The sequence below is a fragment of the Trichomycterus rosablanca genome, chromosome 12 (assembly GCF_030014385.1).
Source record: "Trichomycterus rosablanca isolate fTriRos1 chromosome 12, fTriRos1.hap1, whole genome shotgun sequence".
Lineage (NCBI taxonomy): Eukaryota > Metazoa > Chordata > Actinopteri > Siluriformes > Trichomycteridae > Trichomycterus > Trichomycterus rosablanca.
Window position 1 is genome coordinate 2,340,737 of NC_085999.1, and position 14,517 is coordinate 2,355,253.

At 42.1% G+C, this 14,517-nt stretch overlaps 1 protein-coding gene across 4 annotated transcripts in view; it reads right to left on the bottom strand.

Annotated features, from left to right (window-relative positions):
- Positions 1-14,517, bottom strand: part of adarb1b (adenosine deaminase RNA specific B1b) — a 155,188-nt gene that overhangs the window by 13,668 nt on the left and 127,003 nt on the right. For all 4 annotated transcript variants that reach the window (XM_063005424.1, XM_063005426.1, XM_063005425.1 and 1 more), the window contains 4 exons: positions 9,434-9,548; positions 8,029-8,197; positions 7,791-7,942; positions 4,793-4,961 (listed from right to left, as the gene is read on the bottom strand). In XM_063005424.1, the coding sequence (XP_062861494.1) occupies positions 4,793-4,961; positions 7,791-7,942; positions 8,029-8,197; positions 9,434-9,548 (605 nt within the window). The remainder of the gene's footprint in view (positions 1-4,792; positions 4,962-7,790; positions 7,943-8,028; positions 8,198-9,433; positions 9,549-14,517) is intronic.

The window sequence follows — 14,517 nt, forward strand, 5'->3', positions numbered from 1 at the left end:
TCCTGTGGGGGTCCTGACCATTGAAGAACAGGGTGAAAGCAGGCTAAGAAGGTATGTAGAATAACAGATGGACTACAGTCAGTAATTGTAGAACTACAAAGTGTTTCTATATGGTAAGTGGAGCTGATAAAATGGACAGTGAGTGTACAAGGAGGTGGTTTTAATGTTATGGCTGATCAGTGTATACTATCTGTATTTTATTTTATAAGGATTTGTCAGGTCCACGAGTGTACAAATTAAAGAATAATAAAACTAACAGTGGATTGGCATCTTTCTTTAAACAAAACACAAGAAGTGATGCATGAATCCCCTATCGTGCCGCACCGCTCCATAACGAGATGATGTACGGCGACAGAGCCAGACATGCATCACGCCGCCGGCTCCATCTGAATTTAGCACGGACTCTACTTATGTTGATAAATAACCCCATCCAGCAGGGGATGATAGCACCTTGAGAAATGGTGCAATACGAGTGATGAAACGTCGCCTGCTGACAGCCCACCATTCTTCAACTTTCTAACGGCCGTCTTCCTCTGGGCGTCGCCCGCGTAAGTGCTCGTCAGGCTCGCGCTGTGAAAGCGCGGCAATCATTATCGCCGCCCGTTCTTCCCTTATGACAGCCGGCTTAATAGTCTAAATAATGGTGAACGGAGGCTGATAAGTCAGTGAGCGTCTCTCGCGTCTCTGGTGACAGGGTCCGTGCTCCACACACACACACGCACACACACACGCGCACACACACACACACACCTGCCTCAGAAACGGCCTTATCTCCCCCCACACAGGCATCAGCACCAACGGACAGCACTTCAACCAACACGACCCAGAACACACTCGCTTCCGACACACACTACCCAATTTATTGTTTTTTATTTATTTATTTATTTTTTATTAACAATTCATCTTTAATTTACACACATACTCACACCCTTCTATACACACATAATAAACGCTTGATTGACTGAAAAACTATTTAGGTACACTATATTGCCAAAAGTATTCGCTCGTCTGCTCTTACACGCATATGAACTTGAGTGACTCCCATTCTTAATCCATAGGGTTTAATATGATGTCGACCACCCTTTGCAGCTATAACAGCTTCAACTCTTCTGGGAAGGCTTTCCACAAGGTTTAGCAATGTGTTTATAGGAATAACCACGTCTTTATGGACCTTGCTTTGTGCACTGGTGTGCAGTCGTGTTGGAACAGGAAGGGGCCATCCCCAAACTGTTCCCAAAATGTTGGGAGCATGAAATTGTCCAGAATCTCTTGGTGTGCTGAAGCATTAAGAGTTCCTTTCACTGGAACTAAGGGGCCGAACTCCTGAAAAACAAGCCCACACCATAATCCCCCCTCTCTCTGCACAGGCTCTTCTTCCTCTTGCCATCCATTCCTGACTAGGGGCAACTAGGGGCATCTAAGGTTGAGCCAAGCTTCTTTCATTTAAAAAATGATCAAGGCGAATGTGGACCTGTGAACACTCAAAACCTCTGTTATTGCTTTATATCCTCGCCCTGATCTATGCCCCAACACAATTTAAGTGTGAAGATCCACAGACAGATGCCTGGAGCACCCCCGTCCTGACCGAGTAAAGCTACAGACCATCACGCAGCACTTTTGACATGCCTGTAGTTGCAGGCCGCTTCTTTTCACCCGTCAGAGTCTCACAAAGAGTCATACTGCATACAGAGAGACCGGCACCTCGACCTGAGGAAGCCTGGTGACCTCCCTCCCTCATACACAGCCAACTGTACCTGTTGTATACCCAGCCATATGTCTGTCTGAAATCCTAGTGACCCGCCCTGCTCCCTGCTCCCTATCTGATCAGCTTAATTAAGGCGCCTCAGTAGGAGCATTTTAAGGGATCTAAGAATTTAGACACGCCCTCTTCTCAGGAGTGTGATTTCTAATGAATTAGATTTTTAATGTAAACAGGAAGCTCTATTTTACCTGGCTGGTCATTCTCGGTGATTACGAGTAAATTTATTTATTTATATTTAATTAAATCCAAACACAAAGAACCCAATCAGTCCTGTGTAAAGCAGAGTCATACAGGGACTGATGGTACCCACCTGGGTTTTGGGAGCACAAAAGGGGGTTTGGAACAATCTGCACAAAAGCAGGAACCAGCAGGAGCACAAATTATAATTAAAATTTATTTAGAATTTAAAAAGGGTCCAGACACGAGGACTAAAACACAGTAAACACACAATGCACAAATCACACACCATTCAAAGTGCACCATTCAGTTTTCGTTTCTTTATATTTTCATTACATTTTAATTGTATGTATTTTTATTTCACACCTTTAGTCTATTTTGCACCACAATGATGTGTTAGACCCTGAAATTTCCCTTTAAAGATCAATACTGAATCGATTGGTAATTAATCAATCAATAATCACTGCAGGAACTGTGATTTATTTTGATGTTTTGCTTTGTGTTGTAACGTTATTGTGTGAAAACAGGACTAACAAAATGTCACGGTGTGATTTTTCCTCCGTCCCGGCCGGCGGCGTGTCATTACAGACCCACGTTTTGAAGCGTGTGTCAGAACGTCACTGCGGTGGTGATAAGTTCAGAGAGGAAAGTGCTGGAAAAGCTTTTCACTTTGAAGGCTTTTGACTGACACAGGAATAAACACACACACACACACACACACACACACACGGCCTGAATTAAGCCCTGAATCTGTGAGCGCTAAAAGCCGGTGTCAGTGATTGTTGAGCAGACACCCCATTACTCCTTATTTAACCCCTTATTGTGGTATTCTCTTTACAGATTAAACACACACATGCAGTTACGCTTTCAAACCCGAGCAAGCAGGCGCTCGAGTGGTGCGGCGGTCTGTCACGCTAGACCAGATGTGTCAAACTCAAATCCGGCCCGCCACGTCATTTGATGTGGCCCGCGAGAGCTTAAAAGACGTACGATTGTTGTGATGGTTTGAGTCGTTACAGAGACGCACTTATAATTTAACGGGACACCGGCGCATTTAAGCGGCAACCGTTGACATCGTAGTCATGCCAACTAACTTTGACTTCGCTAAGAAGCCGTGTCACTCTTACGTTTTAGCGGCTAAAAACGTAAACAATAATAAATAGATGTTAATTCTCTTACAATCCGATACAGAAGCATTGGGTGTAAGTCGTAGACGTTTATATTCTCAGTTGTTTGTATGTTATTATGTATGTTACAGCGTTTCAGTTATGAATTTACCATAATTCCGTAATTAAATACGGTTGTTAGCGTTACTATAGCAATTAGTATTTTTACACACAATGCTAACTCGCTATTTTACGTTTGGTTAAATTTCATATTGTACTAGATGTAACACGACTATAGCTATGTGCCAGTACTTGTACTGTATTACGATTTTACTGTTTTATTGTTTGTATTTTGTAGTTTTACTCCATTCTGATGCACACAATGTATCACACAGTTGGGAAGCTGTCTAGCTGAGAAAAACTCTTAGCGAGGGCAGAACGATTGTCTTAAAATACACTGTAAAATCCTACATAAACTGCATCTCCCACAATGCATGCCGATTTTTGTGACCCGCAAAGTGATCCCGCTATTAGATGATGTTGAGAAATATTTATAATTAATCCCAAAATGTACAAGAAGAGAAAGTTGAAGCAGAAGGAGGAAATTTAATAAATAACGGAAAGTGAAAACAAGTTTGTGCTTCAGGAAGAGAAAGCGGTACGTCTCTCGTGTTATGAGGCCGCGTCTGTGGTAAAGGAGGACAATATAAATGTAGATATACGTTATAAATATATAGGATAAATTTGGCAGAATTTAGCCTCCAAGAAAAACAACAAATTGTCCAAGAATTAAAAGACAGACTGCAATCACAGCAGGATACGTTACAATCGGCTCTTTGAGGGCCACAATAATGCAGATGTGGCCCTCGGTGAAAATGAGTTTGACACCCCTGCGCTAGACGGTCTGTTACACTAATCTCAGTGGTGCTGTCGGTGGCCGGGTGAGTGTAAAATTGACCCCAAATCAACGTTTACGGACGGATCGACCCCGTTTAGTTTGGTACACTTGTAAACTGAACCCAATTTGGCAAACCCTTTTACCCAAAGTGATTTATAGCTAAGAGAGGAAATAATCCCAGCCTCTGGGGTCTTAAGGGTCTTGAACCGTCGAGCTTCCGATCAATAGTCCAGTACCTGAACGACCCTGAACGACTTAGCAGCCAGTGACCTGAACAGTGTTCCAATCCTGCAAAATCTACGCCAAGGTTCCGGCTCATGAGGTATTTTAGAAATAAAATTAAAGTCGTGCCGCTATTAATCAGGTTTTAAATAAACTGTTTGAACTGTTTGGCCTCTGGGTGGCGCTCTCGCCTAAAACAGATCCAAAACTCTCCCCGTCTTCTCTCCCCCCCCCCCCCGACTCAAAACATTAACGTCTCACCTACATTAACGTTCCCTAGTTTTTGGATAAACGCGGCGTCTCCAGAGAAACTAAAACTAGACTCTGAGCGCAGAAGATTTCAGGTGCTCTGAGAGTTTAGAGGGAAGTGGGTATGTTTAATTGAAAGAAGTTTAATAAACTTTCCGTTAGGATTCTAAACTAAGGAGGTGAAATCACGACACTGTGGACGATAGATCATCAAACAGGAAGTGGAATTGTTAGTAATCAGGAGCTCGGTTATATTTGTATTTCTTTTATTAATAAAGACTCTGTGGCCCCGTGGTCGTGTATGTTTTACTCCATCTCCATTATTTTATGATTCCTAGTAGTGCTGTGGTGCTGCTGTCGGTTTTAGTTCTGCATTACCTGGCGATCTTGTCACTGCACGACATGGTGAGGAGTCTCTCCCCCTGTAGAACCCCGTCCCACGTCTGGATGGTGTTGTTGGAGCGCACTGGGATGGTTCCCTCGCCCGACTCAATCTTAGTCCTCAGCTGACCCCGAGCCTTTCTGTTCGGGTGTCGGTCTCCCTGATCTGAAACGAAATGAGGAAAAAGCTTAGTATCAACCAGGAGTATCAACCAGTGGTACGATTATTAATCATTATTAATTATCATTCAGTCTATTGAAACCACAGTTCAGCATTTTTTAACCTGATTATTATTTACTGCAGTTGTAGGATGTGTAACTATAAAACAGGCAGGAGCTGACACATTTCTCTTCTCTAAAATTCACTTATAATGAACGAGAAGTTGCTGAGACAATCAATAAATAAATATGCAAAACAATTTTTGCATACTGTGTGAAATTGTGAAGTAGAACTTTACAGTTTATAAAACTCTAAATCTATTTAATCATCCTGGAGATGGGACTGGATTTTCTAAATAAAATGCAGACGTTTGTTCTCTGTAGAGAGTTTTACTTAAAAAAAAGTTAACAAAACGTTGACAAACATTTTCCAAATAGTCCAAAACTTTTGCACAGGGTTGTACAAATGCAACGTGAAAATACACTGACAAGAAGTAGAAATTATAGATCCAAGTTTATCCAAATTTTAAAGGCCTGGACAATAATGATGGCATATGATAAATTTTAATAAGAAATAATAGTAAATACTTAAATAAATTTAAGTAAATAAGAAATAAACTCTCTATATACAAGACATAATAATAAATACTTAAATAAATAAATACTTAAGTAAATAAGAAATAAACACTATATATATATATATATATATATATATATATATATATATATATATATATGACATAATAATAATAATAATAATAAACACTTAAACAAGATATAAACACTATATATACAAATAGTATAACACTATTATAGTAAAAACACTATATATAATACTGTAGTATAAACACTATATATAAGTATATACAAGAAAAATAATAATAAGTACTTCAGTAAATAAGAAATAAACACTATATAAATATATACTGTATATATATATATATACAGTATATATAAATATATATAAAAGAAAATAATCATAATCATAATCATAATATAATGTATAACTATTTAATGTGTATATGCAAGAAATAATAATAATAATATACTAATAATACTTAAATAAATAAGAAATAAACACTGTATACAAGAAAGAATATTAATAATAATATAATGTATAACTAGTAATGCAATGTATAACTAATTAATGTGTATATATATATATATGCAAGAAATAATAATAATAATAATAATAATAATAATAAATACTTATAAAGAAATTACATATATTTTTTGGCTGCTCCCATATTTAGGGGTCACCACCTGCCAACCCATGCAGATGCCCGACCGGCTGAAAGCTCAGCTGAGATTCAAACCCTGAATCCCCAAATCTCAACAGTAGTGGCCTCGCTTACTTTAGCACTGTGCCACCCGAGCGCCCCAAACGTAACCAAATTATTGCAGACATAGTATTTATTTAACCAGAATGAGCTTAAACGGTAGATTATATTAAATCTGTGACAGGTCTACCTACACATGACATGTTTTCTACAGGACACAAACTATTTTATAAAATAACTGTCGCTCTCCGTGTTGTTCAATAACGCCGGTCAGAGTAATCGTGCATCTCAGAGTCGAACACGCCGTAGTTCACACACGACGCTTACAGAGCAGAATTAATCAGACCCAGAGACGACGGCGGCTAATTAAAAAACTGTCGAAATTTGTTTTCAGGACGCAGACAGTTGAACGAGATTCTAATTAAACGACACTGATCACAGGGGGAAAACATCACACGCTTAAACCTATTCAATTATTCCACCTGATGATTAATTTCTAAAGCATTTTTTTGGAATATTTAATTTCAGACGGCTGAGATCCAGCGTGAGGACGAAGAGAGATCAGAATTAGCCACGTTACATCCATACGGTGTGAGAGCGGGGTCGTGTAAACACCGGCACGGGCCGATCACACTGGACTGAACACTCATTTATAAACACTGCATTAGAGAACACAGTATTAATGCTGTTATGCAGGTTTATGCAGGTTTGATGCTGCTGTAGCCACGTCATAAATGGTACCAAACAGTACGTTCATCCGTTCCACCAAGGGTTTCCCTATAATCTCGATATATTACTTCTAAAATTTACACTGCGCTGGGTTGTGATCAATTTAACGCTGTGTCTACTTAGTTGGCTGCTTATTTGGCCTGTATTTTTTTTTTATGGGTTGCCAGAGCTGATCCAATTTCACACAATTAAGCCAGTAATGTTTACCTGGGCTTGGGACCTGCACTTAGACCACACTATAAAGTGCACCTCCATGAGGCTTTGCTGTTCGGCCACTACATCCCCCCCTTTAACGTGTTTGCACTGTGGGAGGAAACCGGAGCTCCCGGAGGAAACCCACACAGACACGGGGAGAACATGCAAACTGCACACAGAAAGGACCCGGACCGGTTCATATCATACGGAGATCCGTATCGTGCACAGAGAGTCACGCACCGACCTCCGTTATCCCCCATCTCTGTGCAGCACCATCGATCAGCCAGCAGGGGTCGTAACTGCAGCAGTTATGAGGAAACGCTGTTCAGACACAAAGCCAATCGTGTGTCTGCGTAGGCGCCCGGCCGGCTGATAGCAGAGCTGAGATTTGAACTCAAGAGCTCCAGAGCTCAACACTGATGTGCCACCCGAGCGCCAATATAGTTTTTCTTTATAAAAGAGTGTTTACCCCCATTTTTCTCCATATATTTTAATGTTTATGATTTTTTTTATAACTAAAAGAACAAAGTGGACAGGCGTTAGGTGTAAACTAGCAATGGATGTATACTCTGAAAGCAGCTTGTGTCCCTTCACTGTGCATAAGTGTCCTAATGAATCTAAATCGCACTAACCTTCGACGCCCGCCTCGTGGGGGGAGAAGATCCGAGCGTCTCCACACGGCGACGTGCTGATGTACAGGTGAAACTGGACGTTGTCCTTCAGTCGGTAGCCGTGTTTATCACACTGAGTGAAGATGGATTTCTCGTGCTCCTCTTTGCCGTTGCTGTTTGTGGAAAGAGAATTTTCCTTTAAACCCTTTAAAGAACCTGAACGTTTATTCTAAATACGACGTGCGTTTGGGACTCTGACCTGAGGAAATGTTCCAGCTGCATGTACAGGTATCGGAGGAGGGAGCGGCGAGCGATGATCTCGGCGTGGCAGTCGTTCAGCGCCAGGCCGCGGTCGCTCATGTATTCGCCGTTTATGCACTTGGTTCCGGTGGAGACACAGATCACCTGAGCCTCCTTCACATCAGTGCCTGATTTAGGGAACAAAGTTATCTAACACCCATATCACCCCTGCTGTATTTTCATGCATTTTTATAAAGGGTCGCCACAGCTGATCCAATTCGGCAGTCTCTTTTATCCGGGCTTGGGACCTGCACTTAGACCACACAGGGAAGCGCACCTAATTAAACTTTGACCCAGTTTGCTGACCCTTTCAAAGCTCCTCCAATGAGACAAACTGTTTGATATGAGACGGTAAAAGTGACGTGACATTGTAGTAAAACAGCAAGTGAGGAATGTGATTAGTGGAGGAACTTATGAGCAGTAATAATGAAGAGAAGTTTAGTGCTCCTGTCTCCTTCTTTTACTACATTAAACCACGTTAAGCTTTATTTTCAACCAGAAGAGTTTTAGACTCTGGGAGAAGCTGATTCTGATTCTCACCATTTCTCAGAAGCTGGAGCTGTAACACAAGTTTAAAAGTGAAACAGGGAGGAAAATCCAGATAAACACAGATAGACACACTGCTAGATGTGTTATGTACGACGGCGTATTAGGGCCACTGCAAAAAAAATTTGGTAGTTATACCTTCTCCTGGCACATCAGCACCAGCGTGTTATTAGTGTAAGGACGCTGAAACGGCTTTGTAATAAACAGTGTTTATTTAGAAGAACGTGCGCCACCGGTGCGCTCGGCATCGTCGCCAGTACTTCAACAGAGCCTTATGGACTCGTACGATAAACTACAGCTGTATGGCATCGCTACAAATGGTTGCATTGACGGGTTTAGTCGTCATGTCATGCCACAGTAACGCGCAGTGGAGACCGATCCAGGTACTGAGACCCGTGCATCTCTGAACTGACAGGCCTACGACAACTGCACACTCTTTAGTCATAATATTTCGACTTTATTCTCATAATCATTTTGACTTTTGTTCTTAAAACTTAAATTTTTTTTTTTACAGTAGCCCTAATACACCATCGTAGCTATGGCACTTGTCATTGCGCTCTCAGTGCAGGTCCCGAGCTCGGACAGGAATAGGAGGGTTGCGTCAGGAAAAGCATCCGGTGTAAAAACTGTTTCATGTCTTAAATTCAGGCTGCTGTGAGATCCACTGTGGCGATGTTTAAATACAAGAGCAGTCGAAATAAAAAGTGATGCCATTGATATCAAAGCAAAAAATAATAGCAGGAAAAACACTTATTAAGAACCGTCAGATAAAATAAATTCGTGTTGTGATTCGGGTAAATATCTGTGCTAAGACTGACCTGTTGTCATGACCACTCCAGCCAGCACTTTCCTCCGAGCATGAGGGGACGTGAAGTTGTCCGTCAGCTCGCTGAATTTGTCCACCACGAGACGAGAGACGGCGTCCGCCAAAACCTGACAAACGACACAGATCTGGTTAGCAGAAGTATCTGTGTAAAGAACACTGAGATGGATCACTGAGCAACGGTCATACAGCTCTTTATTGACCTGCTTACCAAGTCATGCCATATAAGATCTACGTTTGAGCTCGCCATATAAATGCCAGCTGTTCAATTTCAACCGTTAAACCAGACACACCGCCAATCGTGTGTCTGTGTAGCCGCCCGACCGGCTGATAGCAGAACCTGAGAGCACTGCTTAGTCTGCAGAGTCACATTATTTGAGTCTGCAAAGATATTATTTGGAAGTCTTCCGCTGCTGGGGATCCCTGATCGCCTCCGAAAATATATGCCTGCCCCACGCCCCCTCTGACGCATGCGCAGTCCCTCGACCCCCTTCTTATTCGCCCGCACTTTGGTGCATTCGCCAAATATTGCGCATGGAGAGCTGTGCACCAATCTCCACGCTTCTCTACTTCTGTACAGGCGTCTTGGGCTGCTAACCAGGGTCATGGCACAGCCTTTGTAGACCCCACCCAGGTATTAGTCCGGTCTTTTCCCACACAGCAGACTGGTGGCTAAATTTGTCTGCTGCAGGCACTGCTTATTGTGCCCGCTAGAAGGCGCCCAGCCGACCGGTAGAAGAGCTGAGATTCTAGGTGCCCTGGCTTATAGATTGTATTCGGCATTTGTTTTACCCTAATAAGCCAAATTCCTGTCACATGTTATTCCAGACGTGTTGATATTGATGCTGTTATTGCATCACGACTGACTCTGCGAGACTCGCTGTAAGAGGACCTCAGTTTCACCTTACGTTACTGAAATATTGCACTTTCACTCTTTACTTCTGGTATTTTCTTCCCTCCTGACAGTATATTTTGTCTCATAGCCCATTCTCCTCCACTAATACGGTGGAAAATGATTATGCCAGAGAGAAGTCGCCGGATGAATGGGCACAAATTAGAGACATTAGTTGAACAGCGCTTCCCCAGCACTTCAGAATCACTCAGCGGCCGACGGCTAATGGGAGCTCGGCGTGCGGGAGAGGGGCGACTGGCTGTGTTACGGAACAGAATAAAAACCCTTCAGAACAGACGGAACGGTTCGACCTGGCAACCGAGCGCGCATATCAGCATCACTCAGATTTGTATAGATTTTAAAAACTGGCATCGTTCACCGGAGGCCACGGGGCTACCGTATCACAGCGGCACACGAGCGGGGAAGACGGACATGCAGGAAAGATTAAAGCCAACACACATTGGGTGATTAGGTGACGCACCAACTTACTATCCCAGCCCACCACCGCTGAGACCCGGGTTCGAGTCTCAACATCTTTACATTTACATTTTCAGCATTTAGCAGACGCTTTTATCCAAAGCAATTGAGGGATAAGGGCCTTGCTCAAGGGTCCAGCAGCGGCAACCTGGCAGCTGTGGTGGGGCTTAAACCAGCGACTTTTTGATTACTAGTCCAGTATCTTAACCACTAGGCTACAACTGTGCCGCTCAGTCACTTTTGAGCTTCGTTTTGTTAAATAAAAACAAATCGATGCTTCTTTTCCTCTTTGACCACATTTAACACAACATCCATTATTCACAAACACAATCTGATCTCTACTCAGACGTCAGTGCACGTTTTCACACCACATCAGTCAGTTTCAGATGAGCGTGGGCACAGAGAAGCTACTGATAAATGGCTTCTGCTAGGCAGCGTCTTTAATGCATTTGTAAATGCAGAAATTATCTGTGTTGACTGTCGAAGGTTTTTAGGAGTCGTCCAGAACCCACGTGAGTTATTCATTACAGAATCATCATGTTTTTTGGACTTGCTCTTTACACACAATGATTTATCCAGGTGTTAAAATCTAATAATCATGTTAAAGATTGGAGATGAAAAATCCTTAAAAATCCTCAAATTTCTTGCAGTCATGCATCAGCCATAACATTAAAACCACCTCCTTGTTTCTACTCTCACTGTCCATTTTATCAGCTCCACTTACCATATAGAAGCACGTTGTAGTTCTACAATTACTGACTGTAGTCCATCTGTTTCTCTGCATGCTTTGTTACCCCCCTTTCATGCTGTTCTTCAATGGTCAGGACTCCCACAGGACCACCAGAGAGCAGGTATTATTTAGGTGGTGGATGATTTTCAGCACTGCAGTGACACTGACATGGTGGTGGTGTGTTAGTGTGTGTTGTGCTGGTATGAGTGGATCAGACACAGCAGCGCTGCTGCAGTTTTGAAACACCTCACTGTCACTGCTGGACTGAGAATAGTCCACCAACCAAAAAAGCGTCCTGTGACCACTGATGAAGGTCTAGAAGATGAGCGACTCAAACAGCAGCAATAGATGAGCGATCGTCTCTGACTTTACATCTACAAGGTGGACCAACTAGGTAGGAGTGTCTAATAGAGTGGACAGTGAGTGAACACAGTATTTAAAAACTCCAGCAGCACGGCTGTGTCTGATCCACTCATACCAGCACAACACACACTAACACACCACCACCATGTCAGTGTCACTGCAGTGCTGAGAATGATCCACCACCTAAATTATACCTGCTCTGTGGTGGTCCTGTAGGGGTCCTGACCATTGAAGAACAGGGTGAAAGCAGGTTAAAAAAGTATGTAGAGAAACAGATGGACTACAGTCAGTAATTGTAGAACTACAAAGTGCTTCAATATGGTAAGTGGAGCTGATAAAATGGACAGTGAGTGTAGAAACAAGGAGGTGGTTTTAATGTTATGGCTGATCGGTGTATATCCAATTATGATGTCATAAATATTTTTATATATTTACAATAATAAACATTGCTCATAAATAAGGTAAAAATGTATATTTTTGTACTTAATAAGTACTTGGATTATTTGCACTTTACCTGCTGTCCCAACTGTTTTGGAATTGAGTTTGCATAGAAAGATTTTAAAGCTTAATGTTGTCAATGTGCTTAATAATTTGATCCTGTCCGCAGTTTTGCGCTTCGCTCACGACTTGAACGGTGCAAAGTGAGAATATAATCTGAATCTGTATTCGTGTGGAATAAGCGTCAGATCCAGTTTTACAGCTCCACATGTACAGTGCCTTGCAAAAGTATTTGGCCCCCTTGAACTTTTCAACCTTTTGCCACATTTCAGGCTTCAAACATAACGATATGAAATTGTAATTTTTTGTGAAGAATCAACAACAAGTGGGACACAATCGTGAAGTGGAACGAAATTTATTGGATATTTTAAACTTTTTTTAGAAATAAAAAACTGAAAAGTGGGGCGTGCAATATTATTCGGCCCCTTTACTTTCAGTGCAGCAAACTCACTCCAGAAGTTCAGTGAGGATCTCTGAATGATCCAATGTTGACCTAAATGACTGATGGTGATAAATAGAATCCACCTGTGTGTAATCAAGTCTCCGTATAAATGCACCTGCTCTGTGATAGTCTCAGAGTTCTGTTTAAAGCGCAGAGAGCATCATGAAGACCAAGGAACACACCAGGCAGGTCCGAGATACCGTTGTGGAGAAGTTTAAAGCCGGATTTGGATACAAAAAGATTTCCCAAGCTTTAAACATCTCAAGGAGCACTGTGCAAGCGATCATATTGAAATGGAAGGAGTATCAGACCACTGCAAATCTACCAAGACCCGGCCGTCCCTCTAAACTTTCAGCTCAAACAAGGAGAAGACTGATCAGAGATGCAGCCAAGAGGCCCATGATCACTCTGAATGAACTGCAGAGATCTACAGCTGAGGTGGGAGACTCTGTCCATAGGACACAATCAGTCGTACACTGCACAAATCTGGCCTTTATGGAAGAGTGGCAAGAAGAAAGCCATTTCTCAAAGATATCCATTAAAAGTCACCTGGGAGACACACCAAACATGTGGAAGAAGGTGCTCTGGTCAGATGAAACCAAAATCGAACTTTTTGGCCACAATGCAAAACGTTATGTTTGGCGTAAAAGCAACACAGCTCATCACCCTGAACACACCATCCCCACTGTCAAACATGGTGGTGGCAGCATCATTGTTTGGGCCTGCTTTTCTTCAGCAGGGACAGGGAAGATGGTTAAAATTGATGGGAAGATGGATGGAGCCAAATACAGGACCATTCTGGAAGAAAACCTGTTGCAGTCTGCAAAAGACCTGAGACTGGGACGGAGATTTATCTTCCAACAAGACAATGATCCAAAACATAAAGCAAAATCTACAATGGAATGGTTCACAAATAAACGTATCCAGGTGTTAGAATGGCCAAGTCAAAGTCCAGACCTGAATCCCATCGAGAATCTGTGGAAAGAGCTGAAAACTGCTGTTCACAAACGCTCTCCATGCAACCTCACTGAGCTCGAGCTGTTTTGCAAGGAATAATGGGCAAAAATTTCAGTCTCTCGATGTGCAAAACTGATAGAGACATACCCCAAGCGACTTGCAGCTGTAATCGCAGCAAAAGGTGGCGCTACAAAGTATTAACGCAAGGGGGCCGAATAATATTGCACGCCCCACTTTTAAGTTTTTTATTTTTGAAAAAAGTTTAAAATATCCAATAAATTTCGTTCCACTTCACCATTGTGTCCCACTTGTTGATTCTTCACAAAAAATTACAATTTCATATCGTTATGTTTGAAGCCTGAAATGTGGCAAAAGGTTGAAAAGTTCAAGGGGGCCGAATACTTTTGCAAGGCACTGTATCTGTGTTTATCTGGATTTTCCTCCCTGTTTCACTTTTAAACTTGTGTTACAGCTCCAGCTTCTGAGAAATGGTGAGAATCAGAATCAGCTTCTCCCAGAGTCTAAAACGCTTCTGGTTCAAAATAAAGCTTAACGTGGTTTAATGTAGTAAAAGAAGGAGACAGGAGCACTAAACTTCTCTTCATTATTACTGCTCATAAGTTCCTCCACTAATCACATTCCTCACTCGCTGTTTTACTACAATAAGTCACGTTAAGCGTCGTTCGTGCGGCCTGAGTTGCTTTTACCACGTCGTATCAA